Consider the following 26,243-nt stretch of genomic DNA (forward strand, 5'->3'; position numbering starts at 1 on the left):
AAACCCAACCCAACATTTTAATATGTATCTTGATTATCTAACTGCTGCATGGAAAACTACCAAAACATACTGGCTTTAAAAAGCATTCATCTCTCTGCTCATGAATCTGCAAATTGGACAAGACCCAGTGGGGATAGCTCATGTCTGTGGCACACAGAGAGATGGCTCAACTGAGGCCTGGAGGAGCCCTTTTGCAGATGACTCATAAGGGGCAAGTTGGTGGGGCTTTTGACGAGGAGCTCAGCTCTGGCTTTGGACTCAGAGTCCTGGTTCTTTTCTATAGCCTTCTTGGGCTTCTTTCTTGCATGATGGCTGAGTGCTAAAAGTGAGTCCCAAGAGACCCAGGAAGAAGCTGTAGTGTCTTGTATGACCTTGTAAGTCATATAGGATCATGTCTCTCATCATCACAAGCTTGCTCACATTCAAGTGAACAAAACATAAACCCCATCTCTTGGTGAGGTGAGTGTCAAATTCACATAAGAATATTACATGGAAGGTGGATTACTGTAGCCATGTTTAGAAAATACAATCTGCCACATTGTGCAAGTTAATCACGATGAGGGTAGAAGATAATATGTCATATAGAGAGGCTGGCTGATCAGTGTCACTAAATGACACTGAGTTTGTCCTTTTCTGTTCAGGTCCCAAATGGTTGAATTTGTTGGTGTATCCAGATATAATCATGCTCTGGGAAACTGACAGTTAAATCCTTGAGATATATATACACTAGAATGTTAAATGCAGCATTTTATTTTTATTTATTTTTTTAAAAATAGCAATGGATCTTTTTAAAAAAAATTATTTTTGTGGCTGCACTGGGTCTTAGTTGTAGCACTTGGATCTTTGATCTTTGCTGTGACGTGTGGAATCTAGTTCTCTAACCAGGAATCGAACTGGGACCTCCTGCATTGGGAGCGAGGCGTCTTAGCCACTGGATCACCAGGAAAGTCCCAAGTGCATTAATTTATAATGAGAAATGTAATTGTTATATTTAGTTAAGCCCTATGTACATTTCTTGGTCCTTTACATGTCTCTTTTTAGTTCATTGTCTTGAGAGAATATCTGCAAACAAAAAGGCTTATCCATCTTATCAAGTGCGTAGAGAGACAGGTGAGAGAGTATGGCATGATGAGAGTTTTCTGTATGTGAGAAAACAGAATGACAGTGGCTTAAATAAGAGGTATGTTTCTCTATGTGAATGTCTGGGCAGGTGATTTACTGCAAGTATGGTACTAGGGGGTATTGAGAACGTGCTCCTTCTATTTTGTGGCTCCACATTACAAGGGCTCCACTCCCAAGTTTGCTTCATGTTCCAAGATGGCCACATCCTTGTTCTAGTTAGCAAGATAGAGGAAGGGATAAGGGGCCAGGAGCATATACAAGTTATCTCTAAGACAAACTCCAACACTCATACTTACATTTTGTTGATTAGAATTTAGTCATTGGCCATATCTCACTGTTCAGGAAATTGAGAGATGCAGTGTGCGTGCGTGTGTGCTAAGTCGCTTCAGTGGTGTCCGAGTCTGTGTGACCCTGTGGACTGTAGTCCCCTAGGCTCCTCTGTCCATGGGGATTCTCCAGGCAAGAATATTGCAGTGGGTTTCCGTGTCCTCCTCCAGGGGATCTTTCTGACTCAGATCAAACCCTCGTCTCTTACGTCTCCTGCATTGGCAGGTGGGTTCTTCACCACTGGTGCCGCCTGGGAAGCCTGAGAGATGCAATATTTAATTTTTTTCTTTTTTTGTAATTGAAATATAGTTTATTTACAATGTTGTGTGAGATTGCTTCTCTTGTTTAAATTTTCTTCGTTGGAATATACTTGCTTTACAATGTTGTGTTGGTTTCTGCTGTACAGTGAAGTGAATCAGTCATATGCATACATATATCCCCTCTCTCTTGGACCTCCCTCCTAATCTACCCCCATCCCACCCATCTAGGTCATCATAGAGCACCGAGATGTGCTGCAATATTGAATCTTGATACTCTTAAACCTAGCTAAAAACCATACAACTTTGGAACGGGGCAAGGCAGATATTAGGGAGATGAGTTAACCTCTGTCCTAGTGGATAAGGCAGAAGTGGAGTCAAGGTGGACTCCTAATTTTGGCTTTGGTCAGAGGGAGGGTTTATGATGGTGACACATTATTATAGAGAACCCGTAAGGAAGGAGAGGTTTGCAAAGAAGATGGGTTCAGGTATGGCCTGAGTTGAACAATCTGTGGGATATTAGGGGAGATGTCTACTAGGCAGCTGAATATATGGATCTGGAACTAAGAAGGAAAGTCAGGATCAGAAATATAGATTAAGGAGTTGTCATTGTCTAGTTGATTATTCCAATTGTGGGAGGGGACATTGTTGCTTACAGAGTTAAGAGACTTGCAAAAGGAAGACCAAAGAAAATCCCTGATAGAGTCACCTTTAGTGTGGCTCTCATGAGGGTAATGGGTGAAGGAAGAAAAGGGAGAGATTATCTCAGAAAAAAGATTAAGTAGAGATCAGAAGAGTAAGAGGAACATCTGAAGAGTGTGGAGTCACAGGGGCTGCATTAGCTATTTATCACTGTATCACTGTGAAAGCTACAAGCCTTAGTGGCTTAAAAAGAACAGTTGACCTAATAACCTTGTGACTCTGTGGGTCTGCAGAATGGTGTTCTGTTCTTGCCTGGGTTCACTTGTTAGCTGGTGTCCGTGGCTGGGGGTTCTGACATGTCCCCCACTCACTTATCTGGGCCTTGGTTCTGGGTGCTGGGTGCTGTCTGCTGGCTGGGCCTCTCTCTCCATGTAATCTCCTCATACACTAGCCTACCTGGTGTCACATTTACCAGCTTTGTGACCTTGGGGCAAGTTACTTAACCTTTCTGGTTAACCATCTATAAAGTAGGGATAATAATACCTATCATGGGGTTGTCATGAGGATGTAAGATAAGATAATGTCTAAAAAGCCCTCAGCTTTGTATATAGGATGCACTCAGTAAGGGGTAGCTATATATTTGTATTATGTATGTCTGGCTGTATGTACAAAATCATATTAGATAAACGTGTAAGTATATGGTCTATAAAGTACAGGAGAATATTAGACAAGATGATATTTGGCAAGTTTAAGAAAAAATTGATTGTATCCTAGTAAGAGAGGGAATGTGTGTATGTGTGTGCAGGGAAGAGGAATTTTATTTTATTTTAATTTAATATTCTATTGGGTTCCACTGTCATGGTCAGAAGCTGTGTCAAGATTGGCAGCAGATTCTTATATAACTTTTTCTATTAGGAACTTTATTAATGCAGAGGGGAATTTTAATCATAAATGCTTGAGTGAATAGATATTCCTCTTTAAGAAATGAGTATTTAAATTCTGCAGTCTTAAAATTTGAGAGCATCTTTTAAAAAAAACTAGTAAAATAAAAAGATAATAAAACATTCCTAATTGATTATTCCCACTACCTACAGGTAAATAGCTAAATTTTTATCTCTTCCCAAGGCAAGCCAGAGCAATACTTTTAAATTTTATTTGCTTTTTTCATCATTAAAATATTAAAAGAAAAATTTTTTTTTGCCCTGCTGTATGCCATGTGGAACTTCCCCAACCAGAGATTGAACCTGTGCCCCCTGCAGTGAAAGTGCAGAGTCTTAACCATTGGACCACCAGGGAAATCCAATTTAAATTTAATTTTAAAAATTTATTACAAATTTTCTATGTATACAAAAGTCATATTGTGTGTGTGTGATATGTGAATAATAGTAAAGATTAATTAACAAGAATCCACAGTTCCCTGGTGGTCTAGTGGTTAGGATTCCAGGCTTTCACTGCTGTGGCCCAGGGATTCAACCCCTGGTCAGGAACTGAGATCTCACAAGCCACACAGAGGGGCCAAAGAAGAAAATACTAGCATTTATGTGTCCACTACCAAGCTGAAGAAAAATATTTAGAAATACATAATAAATTATGTGTATTCTTTTAGTCATTTAAAAATATATTTTAATTATATTTTAATAGTAAAATTTAGTCAAAATAGTAAAAAGTCAGGTATATTTTTTAAAAGATGAAAATGAAGGTTTCTTTAGTATAAAAGCTCCATGTTTAGAGTTTTCCTAACATATAATAACAACAAATGCTTATGTTCTGACTTTCTATTGAAAAATAATGCTGGTCTCAAGCTTTCTACATCAAAGAGACTCATGATTACTCCCAAAATGTGTGTTTTTCCAATGAGTCCATTTAACGAATACAGACTGAACTCTTGCCAGATGCCAGGCTTCATGCTAAGCACCAGGGAGCCAAGGTGATTAAGAGGCTCTCTGCTCAGGCAGGGGAGAGTGGAGACTATAAACAGTTGAGCAGAATGGTGTAGCTGGTGGACCTACAGGACTACACAGGATGACCGAGGAGCCATGTGATCAGTTCTGCTCGGGATGCGAGACTCGGGAAGCTGTGGGAAGCCAGGTGCTGTGTAGTAATTCCCGATTTACTTGCTTACCTCCCTCTCTAGACCACCTTCCTGTTTTACTAGGGGCTAGAAGGGGAAAAGGTAGGTGTTTTGGAAGTATCTGTAGAATGAATAAACAATTTGGACCTTAAAACATCAGTAGGAGTCAGGTGGAGAAAATAGCATGTACAAAGAAAGGCATGTTTATTACTGCATCTCACACATTTCCCTGGCAATTCAAAATAGAGCACTGTTTTTAATGCTTTAAACATTCTCTTCTCTCTCCATCATTAGGATATTGACAGCACAGATCAAGACAGATGGTGTGAATACATTATGTATCGAGGGCTGATCAGGTAAGCATAGGTGTTTGAGAGTTGTTTTTCTGAATCTGTTATTACTGTGATCTTTTGGGTCTATCCTGGAAAGAAAAACTTTAGGGAAGCAATTAATTAGTTTTGTTACTTTTCATAAACATTGATTTGGTTAGTTACCCAATTTAACATTTTTTTCAGGGCATGGCCTAATGATTTAAGAAAGAGTAAATGGCTAAGCAAATCAACTTCAATTATACAAAAAGGATACTGTGTAAGCTGTTAAGCATGATAATTGTTAACTGTCAGAACATGTTAGGAATGGCACCAGTTTTAACTGTATGACATGGTAGAGACAGCATGAAGCCTGGGCTTGAATTCCAGCTTTATGGACTTCTGATCATTAATCTTGGGTAAGGTGGGGTCACTGCCATGTTGTGGTGAGCTCTCTAGGTAGATTATATTTTTTAAAAAAGATTACCCCATATAAAAAAGTGAGCATTATCCATATATGTAAAATTCCAAAATAGTACAGCTGAAAAATCTCAGAATTCAAGCATGTAACTGTAAATCTGTTTTGAAGGCAGTGTTTCTTTAAACAAAGCAAAGGGCAGTTTAATACCAAAAGAAAAAGACTGATATCTCAGATTGAAAATACTACTTCTGTTTAAATTCATATTAAAGTGGTTGCTTTAATGAGGGTATTAGAGTCTCTAGAAAGCAGTTTATGATTTAGATTGAAATAGGTATAAGTTCAAAATGTAAAAATTGTTCGTTGCCAAGTAACAGGGGTATTTGTAGTACCAGTGCCCATTATAAGTAATGACTGGGCTCTGTTTGTACGTTTGTGGCCCAAAACCTTCTTTTTTTCCTCCTTGGGAGAGTGGGATGGCAATATTTTTGGACATATATATACATACATATGGCTTCCCAGGTGGCACAGTGGTAAACAATCTGCCTGCCAATGCAGGAGACTCTAGAGACATGGGTTCAATCCCTGGTTCAGGAAGATCCCCTGGAGTAGGACATGGCAACCCACTCGAGTATTCTTGCCTGGAAAATTCCATGGACAGAGGAGCCTAGCGAACTACAGTCCATGGGGTGGCAAAGAGTCGGACATGACTGAGCGACTGAGCGCAATGCGCGTGCACACACACACACATGCTTATAGTGACTATGACTGCGAGAGACGGTATCTTGATCTGCTCAGGTTGCCATAACAGAAATACAATGGACTGGGTGTCTTTAGCAACAGAAATCAGTTTTCGTATGGTTTTGGGGACAGAGGGAAAGAGCATGCATGTTCTGTGATATCTCTTCCTTTTGCTGTTGTTTCGTCACCAAGTTGTGTCCAGCTCTTTGGGACCCCATAGACTGTAGCCTGCCGGGCTCCTCTGTCCATGAGATTTCCCAGGCAGGAATACTGGAGTGGGTTGCCATTTTCTTCTCCAGGGGAGCTTCCTGACCCAGGGATTGAACCCACATCTCTTGCATTGGCAGGTGCATTCTTTACCACCAAGCTACCAGGGAAGCCGATACTCTTCCTATAAGGACACTAATCCTACTGGATCAGGGACCTACACCACCTAATTTAACTTAATTACTTCCTTAGAGGTCCAAATGTGGCTGCACAGGGGAGAGGGTGGGTTTAGGGCTTCAACACATGAATTTGGGGGGAGGAGACACAAACATTTAGTCTGTAACAGATGGGAAGGTAATTTTGAAAATGTCAAAATTGATGCAGTTAGGGACTACTGTTATTCAGTTTCTGTCCAGGAAACCAATTCTATAAACTTTACCTGGATCATCTAATTCAATGCCCTGCTCTCAGTAGGCACTTAATAAATACTTACTGGACAACAATGAAAGACTCTGTGCTTTGGTAGAAGATTTAGATTGTCAGGTTCCTTATCTTCAATGGCTTTTTGAAGGCAGAATCTATGAAATGGGTTAAACTTTGATCTTAGAGATTTGGGAAATAAATGACCTAGATTTACTAGAGAGAGTGACGTTGAATTACAGGGAACTACACAGAATTGGGACCTGAGCTTTTAGACAAATGCATTAACCTGTCAGACAGCTCAGAGCCACATCTGATGCTGAGGCTGTGCTTCTCTCATCTGCTGTGGTGGGCAGGCTTGCTTCTCCACTTGTTCCAGCTCTGGGTTTCTGTCTCTATTCTGGATGGAGCTACAGGTTTTAAGTTTTCCTCCCTCTGCCACTGTGGCCCAAGCCCCTGCTGGTCTTTCATCTAAATTACCTCTGTGCCCTTCTAACTGGTCTCTCTTCTTTGACTGTTACCCTGATGTCTGCTCTCTACACCATAGCCACTGCATCTCTGCACAATGCCTCATCTCCGTCTCAGAGAAACTCTGAAGTCTGTTAGGAAGGCTTTGCATCATCTGCTACCCCATGCAAACTCAGGTTCCCCTTACGCACTCCATTCCAGTCACTGTGGAGCTGGTTCTCAGAAAAGCCAAGTACATTTGACCTCAGCACCTTTGCATTTGCTGTTCCTGTTCCCAAGAACACCCTTCCTCCAATACCTGGGCGGCTTGCTCCCTCACTTCATTCAGCTTTTTGCTCAAATGTCACTTTGTCAGAGAGGTATGCTCTGACCATTCATTATAGAATAACAGCATTTGCCACCTAGCGTTTTCTGTACTCTGTCCTCTGCTTGTTATCCCACAGTATTTGGGTACTTATCACCATACATATATACATATATTTGTCCTCCTCAATTAGAATGGAAACTCTATGAGGGCAAGAAATTTGTTTTAGTCACTGGTTGTTTCCAATACCTAGAACAATGCCTCCATGTAGTAGGGGCTTGAAATACATTTGTTCTTTGAATAATGAACAAATGAATGTATTTGTTCTTTGAATAAAAGTCAGACTGAAGCTGACTTTTAAAGAGGCAAACTATAAATAAAATTAATTCTTGGCTGTTCATGGTTCCCCCATTTTTCCATCTGAGCTTCTGATAACTCTTTGGATAACATCTACAAAGTGCTTTGAAATTCCTGGAGAACTGAAAGCTTGAAGCAAAAGCAGGATGTACATTTTTTCCCAGACATTAAAAATGTGCAGTTTTTCAGACGTTGTTGTTCAATTGCTAAGTCATGTCTGACTGTTTGTGACCCCAAGGCCTGCAAGCACTCCAGGCTTCCCTGTCCTTCACCATCTCCCAGAGCTTGCTCACACTCATATGCACTAAGTCAGTGATGCCATCCAACCATCTCATCTTCTGTAGCCCCCTTCTACTCATACCCTCAAATTTTCCCAGCATTGGGGTCTTTTCCAATGAGTTGGCTCTTTACATCAGGTGGCCCAAGTATTGTAGCTTCAGCTTTAGCATCAGTCCTTCCAATGAATATTCAGAGTTGATTTCCTTTAGGATTGACTGGTTTGATCTCCTTACTGTTTAAGAGACTCTCAAAGAGTCTTCTCCAGCACCACAGTTCGAAAGCATCAATTCTTTGGCAGTCCAGTTCTTTGGACCACCATAAGGAAGGCTGAGCGCCGAAGAATTGATGCTTTCAGCCATTAAAAGTCTTTTCTTTAGATGTTTAATTGTGAATGAAAATGTGCATGTGATCTTTGTAGTTTTTTTTTAAGGTAAAAAAGAATTTAGGACTATGCTCCTAAATTCTGGAGGATTTTGCTCCTAAATTCTCCAGGAATTCTGGAGAATTCCTGCTACTGACACAAAACAATTATGTGAGAGGCAATTTGTATATATAGAATATTCGTTAGTTACTATAAAAAAGTAGAGTAAGGTTGCCAATTATGTTAATTAAATCTATGAGCATGTTCTTTATTCATTTACATCATAAAAGAAATATTTTGGTAAACATTTAGAGTAATAAATCCAGTTCATTCTAGTGATATACAGAGTTAGAAATGGGAAACTGACTTATTAGTGAAGGTATTATCTGCCAGATCTCATCAGATTTCAGTATGATGATAAAATCTTTACAAACCATTTCTGTTTCTGCCACAGATTGGGTTACGCAAGAATCTCCCACGCTGAACTGAGTGACTCTGAAATTCAGGTAGCTAAATTTAGGATTCCTGATGACCCAATTAATTATAGAGACAACCAGAAAGTGGTCACAGACCATAGGGAAGTTCCAGAGAAAATTCACTTCAATCCCAGGTGAGTGAGTTCCTTTATGTGAACTAGAGCTATGAGCTCATGCATCCCCTCTAGGGACCTAAATAGTACCTCACAGTGAGCTACCGATTAGATTCTAGAGGTTTATTCACATAAGGAGCTCCTGGTAAACTTTATAACATCTCACTTGGGCTGAAGTTATGGTCCCTGCTCTCTGAGACAGAGAAGCGTGCTGAAGTCCCAGCCTCAGGCACAAATGACCACATGGTACCATACTATCACCACTGTCAGCTAATGTGAAAGTGTTGCTGCGTCCCAGACCCTCTTTTAGGTGTGTCGTGTGTTATCTCCATAATCCTCATTGGACCGGTATTCTTGTTATGCCCGTTTTGGAGGTAAGGAAGCTCAGGCTAAGGAACGTAATAGAACTGCACCAGGGTTACGTGGCTAGTCAGTGACAGAGCCAACAAACGGGAAGGAGGCCTGTTGGCATCACTGGGTGCTGCTGTGATTCTCAGTGGTGGCTGCACTGACACTCACCTGGAGAGCTTTTAATAACTCCCTCTGCCTGGTCCCACCCCAGACCAATTCATTAGAACTTCTTGATGATACCTGGGCTTTGGGTTTAAAAAAAACACCTTTGCAGGTTATTCTAATGTGCAATTAAGATTGCGACTATGGAGAATGGATCATTCATTTCCATTACAGATATTCCACCCTGTGAAACATATTGGGTGCCGTTTAGTTTTAAATAGAGGTTATCTGAGAAACTTGTTTGCAGAAAAACATGTGGTTTGGAGTAAGTACTTTGTGCTTCTCCCATGACTGGGTAATGAGAGGCAATATCTGTCTTAAAGCAGGCTCAGAATGAATCATATATTCAATACATTGTTAGTATTATTTGACATTTCTACTACTTTTACCAGTTAATAGCTATAGAAACATCTCAGACCTCATTTTGTATGGGGAAAAATGACATTTAGGTATTCTCTTTTTTTCCCTGGTCTCTCCTTACAACAAGACACAACTGTACGATAGTGTAGGCAGGGAATTTAAGGAGAGCTCTAGCCCAGTCTGGATTTGCTTCCGTCGCTGTATTTGACCTTGCCCTTTGTAACTGCAATGTGCTTGTGAAGAGCATGGGCCCTGAGTGAAGCGGCCCAGTTGCGAGCCTCAGTCATTTCAGTAAACAGCTGGGCAACTGTGGACAAGTTGCTTAACCTCTCAGAACTTCAAATCTCATTTGCAAAATGGGAAAAACAGTAGTGCCTGACTCTTGAGGTTTTTTGAGCTTTGAATGACACACAAAGTTCCTAAAATAGTGCCTGGTAAATGCTTCAGAGCCAGTAGCTGCAATGGCGGCAACAATATTTGTAGCAGTAACAGTAGGAGTGAAATAGAAATCTTCCCTCCTTTTGTTGACTGGGTGAAAGCTGCTCAGTCCTATCCGTATCTTTGTGACCCCATGGACTATACAGTCCATGGAATTCTCCAGGCCAGAATAGTGAAGTGGGTAGCCTTTCTCTTCTCCAGGGGATCTTCCCAACCCAGGGATTGAACCCAGGTTTCCTGCATCGCAGGTGGATTCTTTACCAGCTGAGCCACCAGGGAAGCCCAAGAATACTGGAGTGGGTAGCCTATCCCTTCTCCAGCAGATCTTCCTGATCCAGGAATCAAACCTGGGTCTACTGCATTGCAGAAGGATTCTTTACCAACTGAGCTATCAGGGAAGCCCTTTGTTGACTGAGATGACTTCTTAAATGGAAGCTCAAAGATCTGGGAAGAAAACAAAATTTTCCTGTTTCCTTATTCTCATATTAGGAGTGCTGAGAAGTCCAAATAAAGTGTTTTTGGCTAATCACAACTGCAGATTGGTCCAAGCCGACTGTGAAGGGGTTTGATCTGCTTTCTCACTCAGTTTAATTATGAAAATAACAGAAGCATAAGTAGAAGGCCTGCTTTAAGATTTCTTGTTATAAAAATGTGTACATATGAAAATTTATAAAATAGAAATAGCCAAAGAATACCAAGTTTAAAAAAATCCCATTCCTTAATTCAGCAAATAGCCATTGAGCATCATGATGCCAGTACCATGTTAGCATCAAGATGTGCTGGAAACTGGGGACAGAGTGGTGAATAAGACCACATATTTGTCCTGTGGAGCTTATGTTCTAGGGGGAAATCAGCAATTCAAAGATTATCACTGGTAATATTTTTGGATACATCTTTGCTTTTTTATATGCATATGTATCTATATATATCACACAAATATATATGTATATGTATCTATATTGGCTTCCTGGTGGCTCAGACTGTGAAGAATCTGCCTGCAATGAAGGAGAAGTGGGTTTGATCTCCGGAATAAGGAAGATCCCCTGGAGAAGGGAATGGCTACCCAGTCTAGTATTCTTGCTTGGAGAGTTCCATGGGCAGAGAAGCCTGGAAGGCTATAGTCCATGGGGTCACAGAGTTGGAAATGACTAACGTTTTGACTTTTTGTGTATCTATATATCACCCAACTTTGTAAATTTATGAAACATACATGTGTGTATATGTTCATTCTATTTGTTAATCTAATTTTTTTCATCCAAATAGTATATGATGAACTTCCTTCTATAAAAAAGTACTCTTCTGAAAATATTTTTAATGATTGCATAATATTCCACTATATGGCTATACCAAACTTAGTTAACCAATTGGGTTTTTGTACCTTTAGTCTTTCATTATTACAGAAAGTCTTCAAGGGACTCTCTACATCTTTGGGTATATCCTTGATTACTTCCTTTCTACTTGGTCTAGTTGTGGAATAGCAAAAAGGTTATGCAAAATTTTAATATCTCATTTTTGTTTTGTGATGTCAAAGTATACAGATCTCCTATCTCCTACATTATTGAGGTTATTTGGATATTGCAATCACTGATGAAGAAAAGGGAGTCATGGCTTCCTTTCCAGTGCCTTTTGTATTTCATCATACCAACCAGAGCTATATAATTACCTAAATATTCATTGGTAAAGTAAATCATTAATTTGTAGAACCTGAGCACTGTAGACTTCAAAGTTGCAAATGTATCAAAATAGATTTTATAGATCCATACATGTAACATGAATAACTTCCTTTCAACTGTAAAATGGATATTATTCCAACTGAGCATTGGGAGAAAATCCAGACTTATTTTTCATAAATATTATCAGCCAATAATTCTTAAACAGTTGTGTTTGTGGACTGATACGTAATCATGGAATGAGGACTTTGAAGGTTAAACTTAATATGCCTTTTCCAGAGGCATGAATCCTTTTTTCCCCCTATTCATTTGCTGTTTTATAAATTAATCACATCTCTGCAGGTTTTATGATAGATAAGTAAGCCACAATAGATTATGGTTGAAATTTTACATAAGAACCTAACTTTTGGATAGTGTTTACTTATGGATTACTTTTTTTTTTAGATTTGGATCCTACAAAGAGGGGCACAACTTTGAGAACAATCATCATTTCCATATGAGCACTCCCAAATACTTTCTATAAACCATTTAAAACAAGAATTCACTGACTGAATAGGCCCAAGGAAAATAAAACTATTATAAGAAGAAGAGATGAACTCAAGTGGGAAGATACACACAAAAAACACCCTCAATTTTGGAAAAATACAGTATCTACCCAGTGGGAAATTCTGTCAGTATAATGTATGTGCTAAGTCGCTTCAGTTGTGACCAACTCTTTGCAACCCCATGGACCGTAGCCTGCCAGCCTCCTCTGGCCAGGCAAGAATACTGGAGTGGGTTGCCATGCCCTCCTCCGGGGGATCTTCCCAACCCAGGGACTGAACCTGAATATCTTATGTGTCCTGCAATGGCAGGCGGGTTCTTTACCACTAGCACCACCTGGAAGCCTGTCGATATAATATATGTTGCTAAATACAAGCATTTTTCCAAATTGTTTTTCTTAATTTTTTAAATAAAAAAATAGAATGTGGGGTAATCTAAGAAAGTTTTACTGTGAGAGAGAGAATAACAAAAATGTCTTAAGTTTTTAATCCTTAAAAATAGGAAATGGATTTTTTTTTTTTAATGAGCTGGAAGGATTACTTACAAAAATCAAGCAGCCTTAAATCCCTCTTGGGACAAAGCAGGGGGAAAATCTTTAAAGATTAAGTCTAATTGTTAGAAGAATACTGTGTACATACAGCTGCTGAGTCAGCAGCTGCAGCATGCCTATCGCCATCCTGCCCTGAGCTGTGATAGAATCGTGTCTCTACTCTGTATTTACATCCCTTCCTGGCTGTACAGGACACACTCCCTTGATGTCTCTAGTCAGGGCACACTCCATTAATGTCTCCAGTCAGGCCACCAGCTGTCAGGGAACACATCTCTGCACACAGAGGGGTCCCACAGAGAATTTTCTTTCCACCGCCAAGCAGGTGGGTGATGGGGAGAATTCAGCCCAACAGCATCATCTCCCCAGGGTACAGTGATCTGAGTGTTGCCTAGGAAGGCACACATACATCTTAGAATTGGAGAGGGCCCTGCGTGTTTGATATTTGGGAGCAGAGATAAAGATTATAAGAGAATTTCCAAAAGTTCGATGTCACAACCTAAGGAGGTTCCTTGGATCTATCTAATTGAACAGTGTTGAGCACATGGCCATATGTGAAACATGATGTCGCTATGATGGTTTTAAAAATATGTCCACAAGTGATTTGGTACTTTCTTCAAAAGGTAGGACCTAATTGGCCTCTTTTTGAGGGTGGGGTAAACTTAGTGACTCACTTCTTTTCTTTAAAAATTTTTTTTTAAATTGGAGGATAACTACTTTACAATGTTGTATTGGTTTCTGCCATACATCAGCAGAATCAGCCATAGGTATAGACATGTCCACTCCCTCTTTAACCTGCCTCCCATCCACCCGCTCCCACCCCTTTAGGTTGTCACAGAGCACCAGGCTGAGCTCCCCGCACTATACAGCAACTTTCCATTAGCTATCTTTTTTACGCATGGTAATGTATTTCACTGCTGCTCTCTCAGTTCATCCCACCCTCTCCTACCACTGCTATGTCCATAAGTCTATTCTCTATGTCTAAGACTCTATTCCTGCCCTGCAAATAGGTTTATCAGTACCATTTTTCTAGATTACATACATATGTGTTAATATATGATACTTGTTTTATCTCTGACTTACTTCACTCTGTATAACAGGCTGTGACTCACTTCTGATGAAGCCAGGTGCCACGTTATGAGCAGCCCTGTAGAAAGGTGGGGAGGGATCAAGGTTTCTTGCCAACAGCCATGGGAATGAGTCACCTTCCACCTCCAGCCCCAGCTAAACCTTCAAATTGTATTTCAACCCCTGTTCACATCTTGACTGTAACTCACGAAAAACCCAAGTCTAACCACCTGGCTTAGCTGCTCCTAAATCTCTGACAGATAATAACTGTTGTTTTAAAGCCATCTGTGCTTAGGTCTTCTTCAACTTATGATAGGGTTATGTCCCCAAAAAACCCATGTAAATCAAAACTGCATTTAATAATCTAACCTACCAAACATCATAGCTCAGTCTATCTTAAAGGTACTCAGAGTTTTAGCCTACAGTTAGCCTAGAGTTGTGCAAAATCACCTAACAATGGTTAGATTCCAGACTGAGTCTGAATGCCTGAAAACCAGGAGTGCTGAGGGCTTGAAAAGGTCAGTGTTCCAGCTCAAGTAATCAGGAAGGAAGAAAAAAGGGTGAATTCCTCCTGCCTCCACCTTTTGTTCTATTTTAGGCCCTCAATTGATAGGATGATGCTCACCTACACTGGAGAGGGCAATTTAGTGTGCCCATGGATTCAAATACTAATCTAATTCAGAAAATGCTCAAAGACATACCCAGAAATTATATTTACTTTGGGTACCCTGTGGCCAGTTGACATGCAAAATTAACTATCCCACTGACATGACTTGGGTTGTTTTTTTTTTCTATTGTGGCTTCCTGAGGCTTGTCCCAATTCTACTAAGAAAGACTTTTTACTTTAACAAGATCCATAGGTGATATGTGTTCACATTAAAGATCGAAAGTCCCTGATTTTGGTGGCCCCGCAAAATCTCAAACTCTGAACTGAGATGAAGGTGATTCTTGATGGCTCATGCCCCTTGACACCTGGCAAAACAAGTAAATAAAGTAAAATACGATGAATAATCCTCTTATGAGGAAGATAACAGATCTCACAAGATTTCTATAAATAATTTTTTCATATACAATGTCTAGTACACAGTCAAAGATGACAGAGCACGTAGAAGATAAGACACCATAATCCATGATCGGCAGAAATAACAGACAAAAGGAAACAGACTTACTGATGTGGATTCCAGCTTGTGGATGAAGCACAAGCTGCAATCAAGATTGCCAGGAGAAATATCAATAACCTCAGATATGCACATGACACCCTTATGGTGGGAAGCGAAGAGGAACTAAAGAGCCTCTTGACGAAAGTGAAAGAGAAGAGTGAAAAAGCTGGCTTGAAGCTCAACATTCAAAAAACTAAGATCATGGCATCTGGTCCCTCATGGCAAGTAGATGGGGAAACAATGGAAACAGTAAGAAACTTTATTTTCTTGGGCTCCAAAATCACTGCAGATGGTGACTGCAGCCATGAAATTAAAAGACGCTTGCTCCTTGGAAGAAAAGCTATGACCAACCTAGACAGCATATTAAAAAGCAGAGATATTACTTTGCCGACAAAGGCTCATATAGTCAAAGCTATGGTTTTTCCAATAGTCATGTATGGATGTGAGAGTTGTACCATAAAGAAAGCTGAGCATCGAAGAACTGATGCTTTTGAACTGCGATGTTGGAGAAGACTCTTGAGAGTCCCTTGGACTGCAAGGAGATCAAACAGTCAATCCTAAAGGAAATCAGTCCCGAATATTCACTGGAAGGACTGATGCTGAAGCTGAAGCTTGAATACTTTGGCCACCTGATGTGAAGAGCTGACACATTGGAAAAGACCCTGATGCTGGGAAAGATTGAAGGCAGGAGGAGAAGAGGACAACAGAGGATGAGAAGGTTAGATGGCATCTCTGACTCAATGGACATGAGCTTGTGCAAACTCCAGGAGTTGGTAATGGACAGGAAAGCCTGGCATGCTGCAGTCCTTGGGGTTGCAAAGAGTCAGACATGACTGTGACTGAACTGAACTGAGGTATAGGATTTATCAGATATAGACCATAAAGCAACGATGCTTCCTGTGTTCAAGGGCTTAAAAGCTAAGCTTGAACATTCCAGCAGGAAAATTATACTTTTGTAAAACTATACGGAGTGACACAGCCCATTTGAAAAAGAAAAGTTCTAGGACTCAAAAATACTATAAAACCACTCTACAAAAATACACTGAAATGAAGAATTCAGTGAACTGCTTTAACATCAGAACAGACAAATATCTGAAGAGCTGGGAGATAGGTCTGAAAGCATTCAGGTTCACCAGCGGAAGGCTCCCAGGGAATAAGGATAAGGGGAAAATTCCAGCGCAACTGCTTAATATTTGCAAAGACACTATCTTTGTTCTCCATTTAAATAGACACATATTTAATAATCTCTTTATACCTTCACACCATAGTGTGCTTTGTGCAAGTATACATCTTTAACTAGTTGTAACAAAAAGTTCATGGAACCCTGATAGTATGTAATCCCCCTTAACCTGATAATGATCATTCCAATGCAAGTCCAGGAATTCAGAGCACCTCTAACTAGCTCAGCCTTACAGATGCTTGCTGTTGCTGAATCCTGGGGTACAGTAAAGGCCCTAATGTTTTGAGTGGGGTGAGGATGTGGCTAACCACAGTTTCTCTGATGACTGAGCCCTTCTGAGAAGACTCATCTTGGAGTAGGAGGCTGATGCTGGTTGTAAACTGGGGTAGGGACAGAGGGGGAAGGTTGCTATCCTGAGACTCAGGAGACTGCTTTGGCAACTTTGATAATGTAAATGCACTTGGAATGATTGGTAAATGGGTATAATATGTCAATCCAGCAAAATACAATATGTTTTTAGTTCTCCTTACTTTAAGGGTTTCTGGGGAAATCTATAGACCTGGCTCCTCTTCACATCCAGCTTACTGGGTAGAGAAGGTATACAGATTCTTTATGTTTGCACTGTTTCCTAGCAGAGTACAACACAATATAAAGTTTTCTGGGTTTTTTTTTCCTAGTTTGTTTTTTTGCAATAACAGAAAATCTCTAAGGGTAACTCTGTAAACATTTTCTAACATTTCTGGCAATTTTCCACCTACATTTTTTTTTTTTTTCTTTTAAAGACTGAGCTTGCAAGCAAGACAACAAATTTTTTTCCCCCCCAGATTCCTTTTAAATTTAAGATGAGAATATATTTGTTTCTTGAATAAGCCCTTAAGGGAACAGGTACAATGGATTGAGTGTTTTTGTCTTCCCCAAATTCATATGTTGAAATCATAACCTCCAATGTCATGGTATTAGAAGGTGAAGTCTTAAGAGGTCATAAGGTCATGAAGGTGGAGCCTGCATGAAAGGAATTAGTGCCCTCCTAAGAGACAAAGGAGTATTCTCTCTCTCTTGCCTCCACCATGTGAGGATACAAGGAGAAGAAAGCCACCTGCAAAACCAGAAAGAGGCTGTCACCATACACTGGATCTGCTGGCACCTTGATTTGGTACTTCCCACTATGTGAGAAACATTTGTTTTTTAAGTCACTCAGTCCATTGTACTTTGTTATAGCATCATTAACTGACCAAGGGAACAGGTCTGATAATACAGTGACTGTACAGTCTATAGATTGAAGAGGATAGAGTCCCATGCGGGGAACAGAAACACCCAAATCTCTCCCCCTACTTTACAGTGGACATATACTCTTAACAGCCAATGTCTCCTCCACTCTGGAGACCAGGCTCTCCCTTTTTTCCCTGCTTTCTCTCCAACCGATTTTCTCATTTCTCATTTTGTTTTTGAATTCTACTACACTTTTTAAATGATCAAATGGATTATGAGGATAATGGAAGAGAATAGAAATGAGAAAAATGCTGACCTGCTGTATTGTAGAGTGGTAAAGATAAATACCACTCTATTGTAGAGTGGTAAAGATTAAAGATAAAATGAGATAAAATTTCTTATTTTATACAGCTGGGTCAGTAGTTATTTCAATCTCAGTGTATTTGGGAAGCATCCAATTATTTTAGCCATAGCTTCTTATGAGCTAATAATGTAGTCTCTCTCTCCCTTTCTCGCTCTCTTAGTTAGAACACTTTAGTCAGTACCAAGGAACTCTGAGTTAATGCCTTGAGCTACCTCATTATGTGAGTAGCTAATAGGAGCAGTAACACAGTCAAGTTATTTCAGAGTAAAGACATTAAAGAAGACTCTAGAAGGGGAACCACCTAGTCAAACATTGATTGATAACACAAATAATCAGACAACCTTAATAGACTATAACTTTTCTCTGCACTCAATGCATAGGCATAAGAGGCAATTCCTAAGAACATATGCCCCTTTCAGAATCCTGAAATTGATAATCACAGGGCTGGAAGGGAACCTAGAGATCATGTAAATTAGTTCTCTTTTCAGATGACAAAATGAATTCAGAAGCTAGGTGCCTACACAAGGACATAACTAAGTAACAGAAAAGCTGAAACAAGAACACAGTTTTCTTGACTCCCTGGTTCAGCACTGTGTGTTCCATACAATATCGCCTCCCATAAAATTTGGGATTGAGAGGGGAAATATTTCCAGGGTATATCATGAGTATCTGATGGACAGTCCATGCTTCTACACCATAAAAACTGATGCACCAAATAGAGTTATGTCTGTCTGTCTGCCACACATCTCTAATCACAGATGGTGACCCAATCCTGGACTCACCACCCTACAGGGACATTCCTGACCTTCCACCTGCATCTCTGTTTCTCCTTCCTTTCCCCCTCCCCCCAGGCACCAGAACAGGGCCTGTATCACTGGTGGAGGAGATTCCTTTCCCAACCATTTTTTGGACCTCATTTCTTCCTTTCACTCTATTCATCCTGCTCTCAGCAACACCATGGAAACTCTGCTTGACACACCACCCCCCACACACCCTACCCCACCATCTTGTTGAGACACTCTGAGCAAAGGTAGTCCGAACCCATTTGCTGGCTAACTTCATCACCAGCTTTGCCTGGCTGGCTGGTTGTCTGTTAGAATTCTTCCTTTCCTCTCTTACTATCCTTTACTAATCTACTCCTCCAAGGTCATTCCCTTAAGAAGGCAGGACCTTGTCTTTGTTGGAGGCTGGAGGATAGAGATTCAAGATCTCTCCTGTGGCCAAGAACATTTAGCTCCCTCTGCTCACAGCTGGGCTCCTTCTTTGAGGCAAGTGTCCACCTCTGCCCAGCTTCAGATACAGTGACTTTTTTGAAGAATTAGGCCAACACTTTACAAATATTTTGATGTATGCAGCCCTATAAGTAAAAAAAAAAAATGAGCATACACTCTCAATATATTTACTTATAACTTCCATACATGTTACTACTATTAACCCATATGTTAAATATAAATAAAACTTAATTGATCTCCAATATTTGGGGGAAAAAGAAATATAAATTGTCACAAATACTCTTTGCAGATCCTCCTTCCTCCCACCACTCCCCAGAACTGGTGAAATGGACAGTGGATACTCTGGGAGCCACACCTGGGATGAGTCTGTGTTCAGTAATAGTAATAATGATCACTGCCACATTTTGAGCCCTGACTATGTACCAGACATGACAAGTCTTTACATAAAATGTCCCATTGAATTTTTTTTTTTTCCACACCATTCAGCATGTGGGATCTTTAGTTCCCTGACTAGGGATCAAACCCAAGCCCCCTGCAGTGGAAGGGCAGAGTCTAAGCCACTGGACTGCCATGGAAGTCCCCCACTTAAATTTTGCAGGAGCTCCATGTGGTAGGCACACTCAATTCTCAGGTTGATGTTGAAGAACTGAGGCTTAGAGGTGCTGAGCTCTGCCCAACGTTGACACTAGCAAGAAGCAGGGCAGAATCAAAGCCAGGTCTCTCTGACTTGAAGCACACCTTAGGCACTGTGCTGTGCTGCTTCAGGGATGACAGCAAGCTTTTGAGGTCTCTGCTCTGTGCTGAGCACAGGGAGCCTGGACACAGCCTCTGCCCTCGTGAAACTGCCATCCTACTTGGGGTCTGACATCCTGGGGGCTCCCTAGATCTTACTGAAAAGGGTTTGATCAGGCTGAGTGTATGTTATGAGGCTTAAAAAAAAGTTCACAGCATAGAATTGGTTGTAGAAATTTTAAAAAACTTTAAGATGTACAATTATGCAGTATTATAGCACATTTGGAACTCTGTTGCCTCTAAGTCTTGGAATCTTATCATTTATAGCTTTATTTCAATGGGAAAATGTACTCTATTGAAACACTCAACTTATAAGCTTTTTAATAAATTAACTTTTCATGATTTTTTTAAGAGTTTAGACTTTCCAAACAACATACTAAGACAAAGTTATTATAGCATTTAAGAAAGATCAACAAGAAGCATTGATGAAATTTTCAGATAATTAGAATACCATCTTTGAATACTCCGGTTAATTGAGATCATTGCTTCAAAATACTCTAAGGTACATATAGTCATAGGAAAAGAAATCACTCCCCCAAATTCCTTAATGAAATAAATAAAAGCCTGATGACATATTCTTTTCCCAGCTGGAAATAACATTAATATCCCTTACTCACAAAGCCCTGCTTCTGCTTCTAAGTTGCTTCAGTCGTGTCCGACTCTGTGCAACCCCATAGACGGCAGCCCACCAAGCTCCCTCGTCCCTGGGATTCTCCAGACAAGAACAATGGAGTGGGTTGCCATTTCCTTCTCCAATGCATGAAAGTGAAAAGTGAAAGTGAAGTCGCTCAGTGTGTCCGACTCTTAGCGACCCCATGGACTGCAGCCCAACAGGCTCCTCCATCCATAGGATTTTCCAGGCAAGAGTACTGGAATGGGGTGCCATTGCTTTCTCCGCACAAAGCCCTGGCTCCCATCAAAATAAAGAACTAGAAGCTGAATGTGTTTCTCTTCATTTCTACCACAGATGCCTGACGGCAGTTGACTTTGCATCCCTCAACAGGAATGGCAAATGTCACAAAATTAATCATTGTAAACACCTGTGTTCAGAGACTGTGTTCTTTTATCTAATATTGACAAAACATGTTGCTTTGTAGTCTGCAAATCCTTTTGCACCTGCAATTTCTTTTTGATTATAGCAGTCACCTTTTTTAGCTGATGTCCTGATAATATATTATTGTATAATAAACTATGTCTCATGATTTTGTGGTATTGACCTAAGACAAATAGACTGCCAGATATTTCTCTGGCAAAGGTTTATTTATCCAGGTTTATTCTGGATCAGCAGACAATTGCAATTTGGGGTCTGTGACCACGACAAGCCACATGGAAGTCCCCACATGGCAAGGGAAGGAGACCACTTGTATAGAGGGGAAAAGGGAGTTGGGAGTGCTATAGTAAACATTCCAAGGCTGAGCCTTGCCAGGAAAGAAGAGGAGTCTTTCTTCTTCCTGTGGGTCTCTGCTATTACCACAGGGCATGAAAGCATCCCCTTCTGGTCTCCTCACTTTAATTGTATGAGTGCCTTAGTTGCTCAGTTCTGTCTGACTCTTTGCCACCCATGGACTCATGGACTGTAGCCTGCAAAGCTTCTCTGTCCATGGGATCTCCCAGGCAAGAATACTGGAGTGGCTTGCCATTCCCTTGTCTAGGGGATCTTCCCATTCCAGGGATCGAACTCATGTCTCCTGCATTGCAGGCAGATTCTTTATGATCTGAGCCAGCAGGGCAGCCCCACTTTAATTGAGGTTTATTACATTTTTATGGTGGGTTAGAAACTTAGCCAGAACTTAGCTGGACAATCCTTTTGTCCCCTGTGGCACTGTCTGAGTCACTTGCTGGCATATGGATGGTGGCTGGGCTGGACCAGAGGTTCCTGGCTGGCTTTACCCATGTGACTGTATCTTGATGAGGAAGGCTGGAGAGGAGGACTCATCTGAGTCTCTTAGCTGTCCTCTCTATGTTGAGTAGGTGGACTTTATATATGGTGGCTCAGAGCTCCTAAGCGAATATTCCAGGGGATAGAAAATGGAAGCTTCCAGAAGACTAAGATGCAGGCTTGGATAGAACAGTCACTTCTGCCATATCCTATTCACCAAAGTAGTTGCTAAATTCAAGGATAGGGGACCAGGACCCCATTTTCAATAGGAAAGATATGGAAAAGTTATGTGAGCATCTTTAATCTGCCACAGCTAGATTTCAGGAGTTTTCTTTGCATTTTCTAGATGAGGAAACTAATCCTCAAGCTAACTGAGTTGATTTGACCAGAAGGGCATGTCTAGGAGATGGGGAAGGTGCAACACTGCTCACAACTGCTGATTCCAAGGCCAGTATACCTGTACTGCTGGAGACCTTGCTGGGCTCAAATACATATTTTCTGATGAACATAATATGCAACCCTTCTTCTTCCTCTTTTTGGCTTCTGAGCCTTTCAAGTATATTGGGGGAATTCAGGACTTTTGAGGACCCAGGCTTGTTACCTTAAGTGCCTGCATTTCTGATGGTACATGCGCTCTCTTTTCCCATGGGACCTATTTTCTTCCTACAGCAGGAATGAGATGAAGGCTGAGGGAAAAGGGGGAGTACTTTCTGTAAGAACTGCGGGTCAGGATAATTGTTGTGGTGTCAGATGCTGCTATGAGCCTAGGCTGCCAGTCCCATTATGTTGAGTTCTGAGCAAGCAAGGGGCTCCACCCATGAAAGAAGTGCCATTTAGTTGAGATGAATGGGGGTGAGAAACAGAAACTAGTCAGGAAATAAACAGTTGTTGGGTGAGGGAATAAGGAGGAGTCATTTCACTGACCAATAAAAATCAGTCCTTGGGAACCTGGCTTTAAATTGAGACACTAGTTAACAAAAGTCCGAGCACACTTCAGGGTACTTCTCCTGTACAGTACAAATGATGTTTTTGAAAAGCACCGCCCAGTACATGACATTGGCTCTATTGCTCAGATTTGGTCATGGGAAATTCTGGGGTTTTCTCTGGTCGAAGGCACTTTGTCTTCACTAATAAGCTGTGCTTTCACTTTTCTTTATTTCAAAATGTCAAAAGATGTTTCTTTGCCTTTTCCAGTGAAGCAATGGCTATACCAACCCTCTTTTTTCTTACTGCAGCAGAGCCTATTGCTATATTATCCAGTATTACTTTATATTATTAATTATGTAACATATTATCTAATTTATAGTATAGTTATATTGCTATAATAGACTATTGCTATGGCTTCTATGACGTCTATAGCTTATTGCTGTAGTCGCCTTTAGATTTAAATTTATGCACCAAGTCTTTGCAAATACCTCATCATTCCTCTTCCAAAGTACTGAAAATTGTTTTCTTTACTGAATACAAACCTGTCCTATTTTTTACAAAGCAGCAAAATCACTCATGAAATCTACAAAAGCACTTTGGAAATGTACATCAGATGTAAGCAGGGGAAAATTCCCTTCTAAGTGCTTCTGAATGTAACCATGCTGAACAGCATATTGCATACCAGTAGCTCAGGACTTCAAAGTAACAGCAAAATTAAAGTTCAATCAAAGCATCCTTCACTTGGAACATTTTTGCTTTGTGGATATCAAGTATCACATGTACTTGCAGTGGCTAGAATTTCCATAAAAGGAACAAGAGGAGTGCTAGATTGCATCACCTAAAAGCAATGGTGGCTGTTATCACAAAGGGAAACAAATTAAAGCAGAGGAAAGATGATAGGAGTAGTTAGCTGCAAATGAAAGGCAGAGCGCTTGAGTGCTACCCGGGAGTATTAGTGAGACCCTGAGCTGTGCCCATCTGATGCGTCCCTTTATCATCTCCTTTACCCACAGTGTCTCAGGCTTGGGAAATTTCTGTGATTTATGAAAGTGCCACCAAGCTTCCTTCTCTGCCAGGGAAAGCTACTGTGGCTCAGTTTAGTGTAGTGGTTTCCAAAATGAGTTCTTTCACTCCTGGAGTGCAGGGAAAATATTAGAATTACTATTAAAAAAATATTTATGTGTTTGAGTGTGTGGGGTCTTAGCTGAAGCATGCAGGATCTTATTTGCCTCATGCAGAATCTCTCGCTGAGGTGCACGGACTCCAGTTGTGGCATGCGGGCTGTCCTTGTGGTGCTCAGCCTTAGTTGCTCTTAGTTGCATGTGGGATCTTAGTTCTCTGACCAGGGATCAAAACCGAGTCCCTTGCATTTCAACAGATTCTAAATCATTGGACCACCAGGGAAGTCCCTAGAATTTCTATTTTATTCCACTGTATTTTAGTGTTTTAGAATCTCGATTTGGGGGTTATGTTTATAGCAATGCTATTGAAAACGAGGTTCATCACAAGCAGCATTGCTGTCCCCTGGGTTGTTGCTGTTCGGTTGCTCAGTTATGTCTGACTCTTTGCAACCCCATGGACACCATGGCTTCCCTATCCTTTACTATCTTCCGGAGTTTGCTCAAACTCATGTCCATTGAGTCAGTGATGCCATCCAACCATCTCACCCTCTGTTGCACCCTTCTCCTCCTGCCCTCAATCTTTCCCAGCATCAGGGTCTTTTCCAGGCCCCTGAGAACTTGCTAGAAATTCAGATCCTTGGGTCTCATCTCAAACCTACTGAATCTCTGCCCCTCTGGAGATGGGATCCCATGAGCTGTGATTGAACAAGTTCTCTAGGTGATTCTGATACCCATGAGAGTTCGAAAAGCAAACTGGTTTCTAATGTGGATATTTATTTAAAAAATACACAGAGATGGGAGAGGCACTCAGACATATTTACGGATGGGATGCTCAAACAAAAATGTTGGAAGGCGACGCTGTGATGGAAACCTGCTGACTCAAGAGCCATATATCCTCTTCCCCACCCTTTTTTCTCCCTATATTGCTAATTAAACGTGGGTTGGGAAAGGTAGTAAAAATTTAGCCTCTTTCACTTTCTGGATGAACTTAAACAAGTTACTTAGTCACTCTGGAAAATGAAAATAAAGTGAGATGCTTTATCTCACAGGACTGTTAAGGAGAGTTAAATAAGCTTGTGTGTATCAGAAGCATGTAACGAACCTTGAGCTCAAAACAGACCCTCGGTTCCTCTTTTCCTATATAGCTGCAGATGCCACAGCATCAGTAGTGTAAGTTCTTCTGTTTGCTAAGATAGATCTATTAGCCCCCAAATACATCAGTATATGTACAAAAGCTAAAAAAAGAAAAAATCTACAGTCTACAGACTATAACCTTGTATATTACATTTTGTGATCCCATGCCAATACAGACAGGTGGGGATGGTAGCAAGTGAGTGTACTGAACATGTTTACCCTTTTCAAGTTCAGTTCAGTTCAGTTCAATCACTCAGTCATGTCTGACTCTTTGTGACCCTGTGAATTGCAGCACGCCAGGCCTCCTTGTCCATCACCAACTCCCAGAGTTCACTCAAACTCATGTCCATCGAGTCAGTGATACCATCCAGCCATCTCATCCTCTGTTGTCCCCTCTCCTCCTGCCCCCAATCCCTCCCAGCATCACAGTCTTTTCCAATGAGTCAACTCTTCACATGAGGTGGCCAAAGTACTGGAGTTTCAGCTTTAGCATCAGTCCTTCCAATGAACACCCAGGACTGATCTCCTTTAGGATGGACTGGTTGAATCTCCTTGCAGTCCAAGGGACTCTCAAGAGTCTTCTCCAACACCACAGTTCAAAAGCATCAATTCTTCAGCGCTCAGCTTTCTTCACAGTCCAACTCTCACATCCATACATGACTACTGGAAAAACCATAGCCTTGACTAAACGGACCTTTGTTGGCAAAGTAATGTCTCTGCTTTTGAATATGCTATCTAGGTTGGTCATAACTTCCCTTCCAAGGAGTAAGCATCTTTTAATTTCATGCTGCAGTCGCCATCTGCAGATTTCAAGAGGTGAATGTAATTTTCCCCTGAAACTCCAAGCTGCAAAGAACAGCAGTGTCAGTGATGCTGTAGACCGTAGCAGTTCAACATCATGCTGTTGTGAGGAACAGCTAGTAAAATCCATTACTGATCATCCTCTGGAGCAGATATCCCCAACCATTTTGGCACTAGGGACCAGTTTTGTGGAAGACAAGTTTTTCCACAGACCATGCTGGAGATGGTTTTGGAATGATTTAAGTGCATTTCATTTATTGTGCCCTTTGTTATTGTCACATCAGCTCTACCTCAGATCATCAAGCATTAGATCCTGGAGGTTAGGGACTCCTGCTCTAGAAGCAAGTAGCCTCTGACTCAAGTTGTGCGTGTTTCAGCCTGGCAGCTAGATGCAGCCAAGTTAATTCATGAGAGATGATAAAAAGTATTAGCCA

The 26,243-nt window shown here is 40.9% G+C and overlaps 1 protein-coding gene across 5 annotated transcripts in view; it reads left to right on the top strand.

The window, feature by feature from the left end:
- CWH43 (cell wall biogenesis 43 C-terminal homolog) overlaps positions 1-26,243 on the top strand; it is a 72,911-nt gene that overhangs the window by 39,600 nt on the left and 7,068 nt on the right. For 2 of the 5 annotated variants that reach the window (XM_010806138.3, XM_005207974.5), the window contains exons 13-15: positions 4,714-4,775; positions 8,737-8,892; positions 12,297-12,828. In XM_010806138.3, coding sequence (XP_010804440.1) covers positions 4,714-4,775; positions 8,737-8,892; positions 12,297-12,375 — 297 coding nt within the window. In that variant the 3' untranslated portion in view covers positions 12,376-12,828. Of the gene's footprint in view, positions 1-4,713; positions 4,776-8,736; positions 8,893-12,296; positions 12,829-26,243 lie in introns of those variants that run through there. The other 3 variants (NM_001205454.1, XM_059887677.1, XM_059887678.1) reach the window with 3 other exon arrangements.

This window comes from Bos taurus, chromosome 6, assembly GCF_002263795.3.
Source record: "Bos taurus isolate L1 Dominette 01449 registration number 42190680 breed Hereford chromosome 6, ARS-UCD2.0, whole genome shotgun sequence".
NCBI lineage: Eukaryota > Metazoa > Chordata > Mammalia > Artiodactyla > Bovidae > Bos > Bos taurus.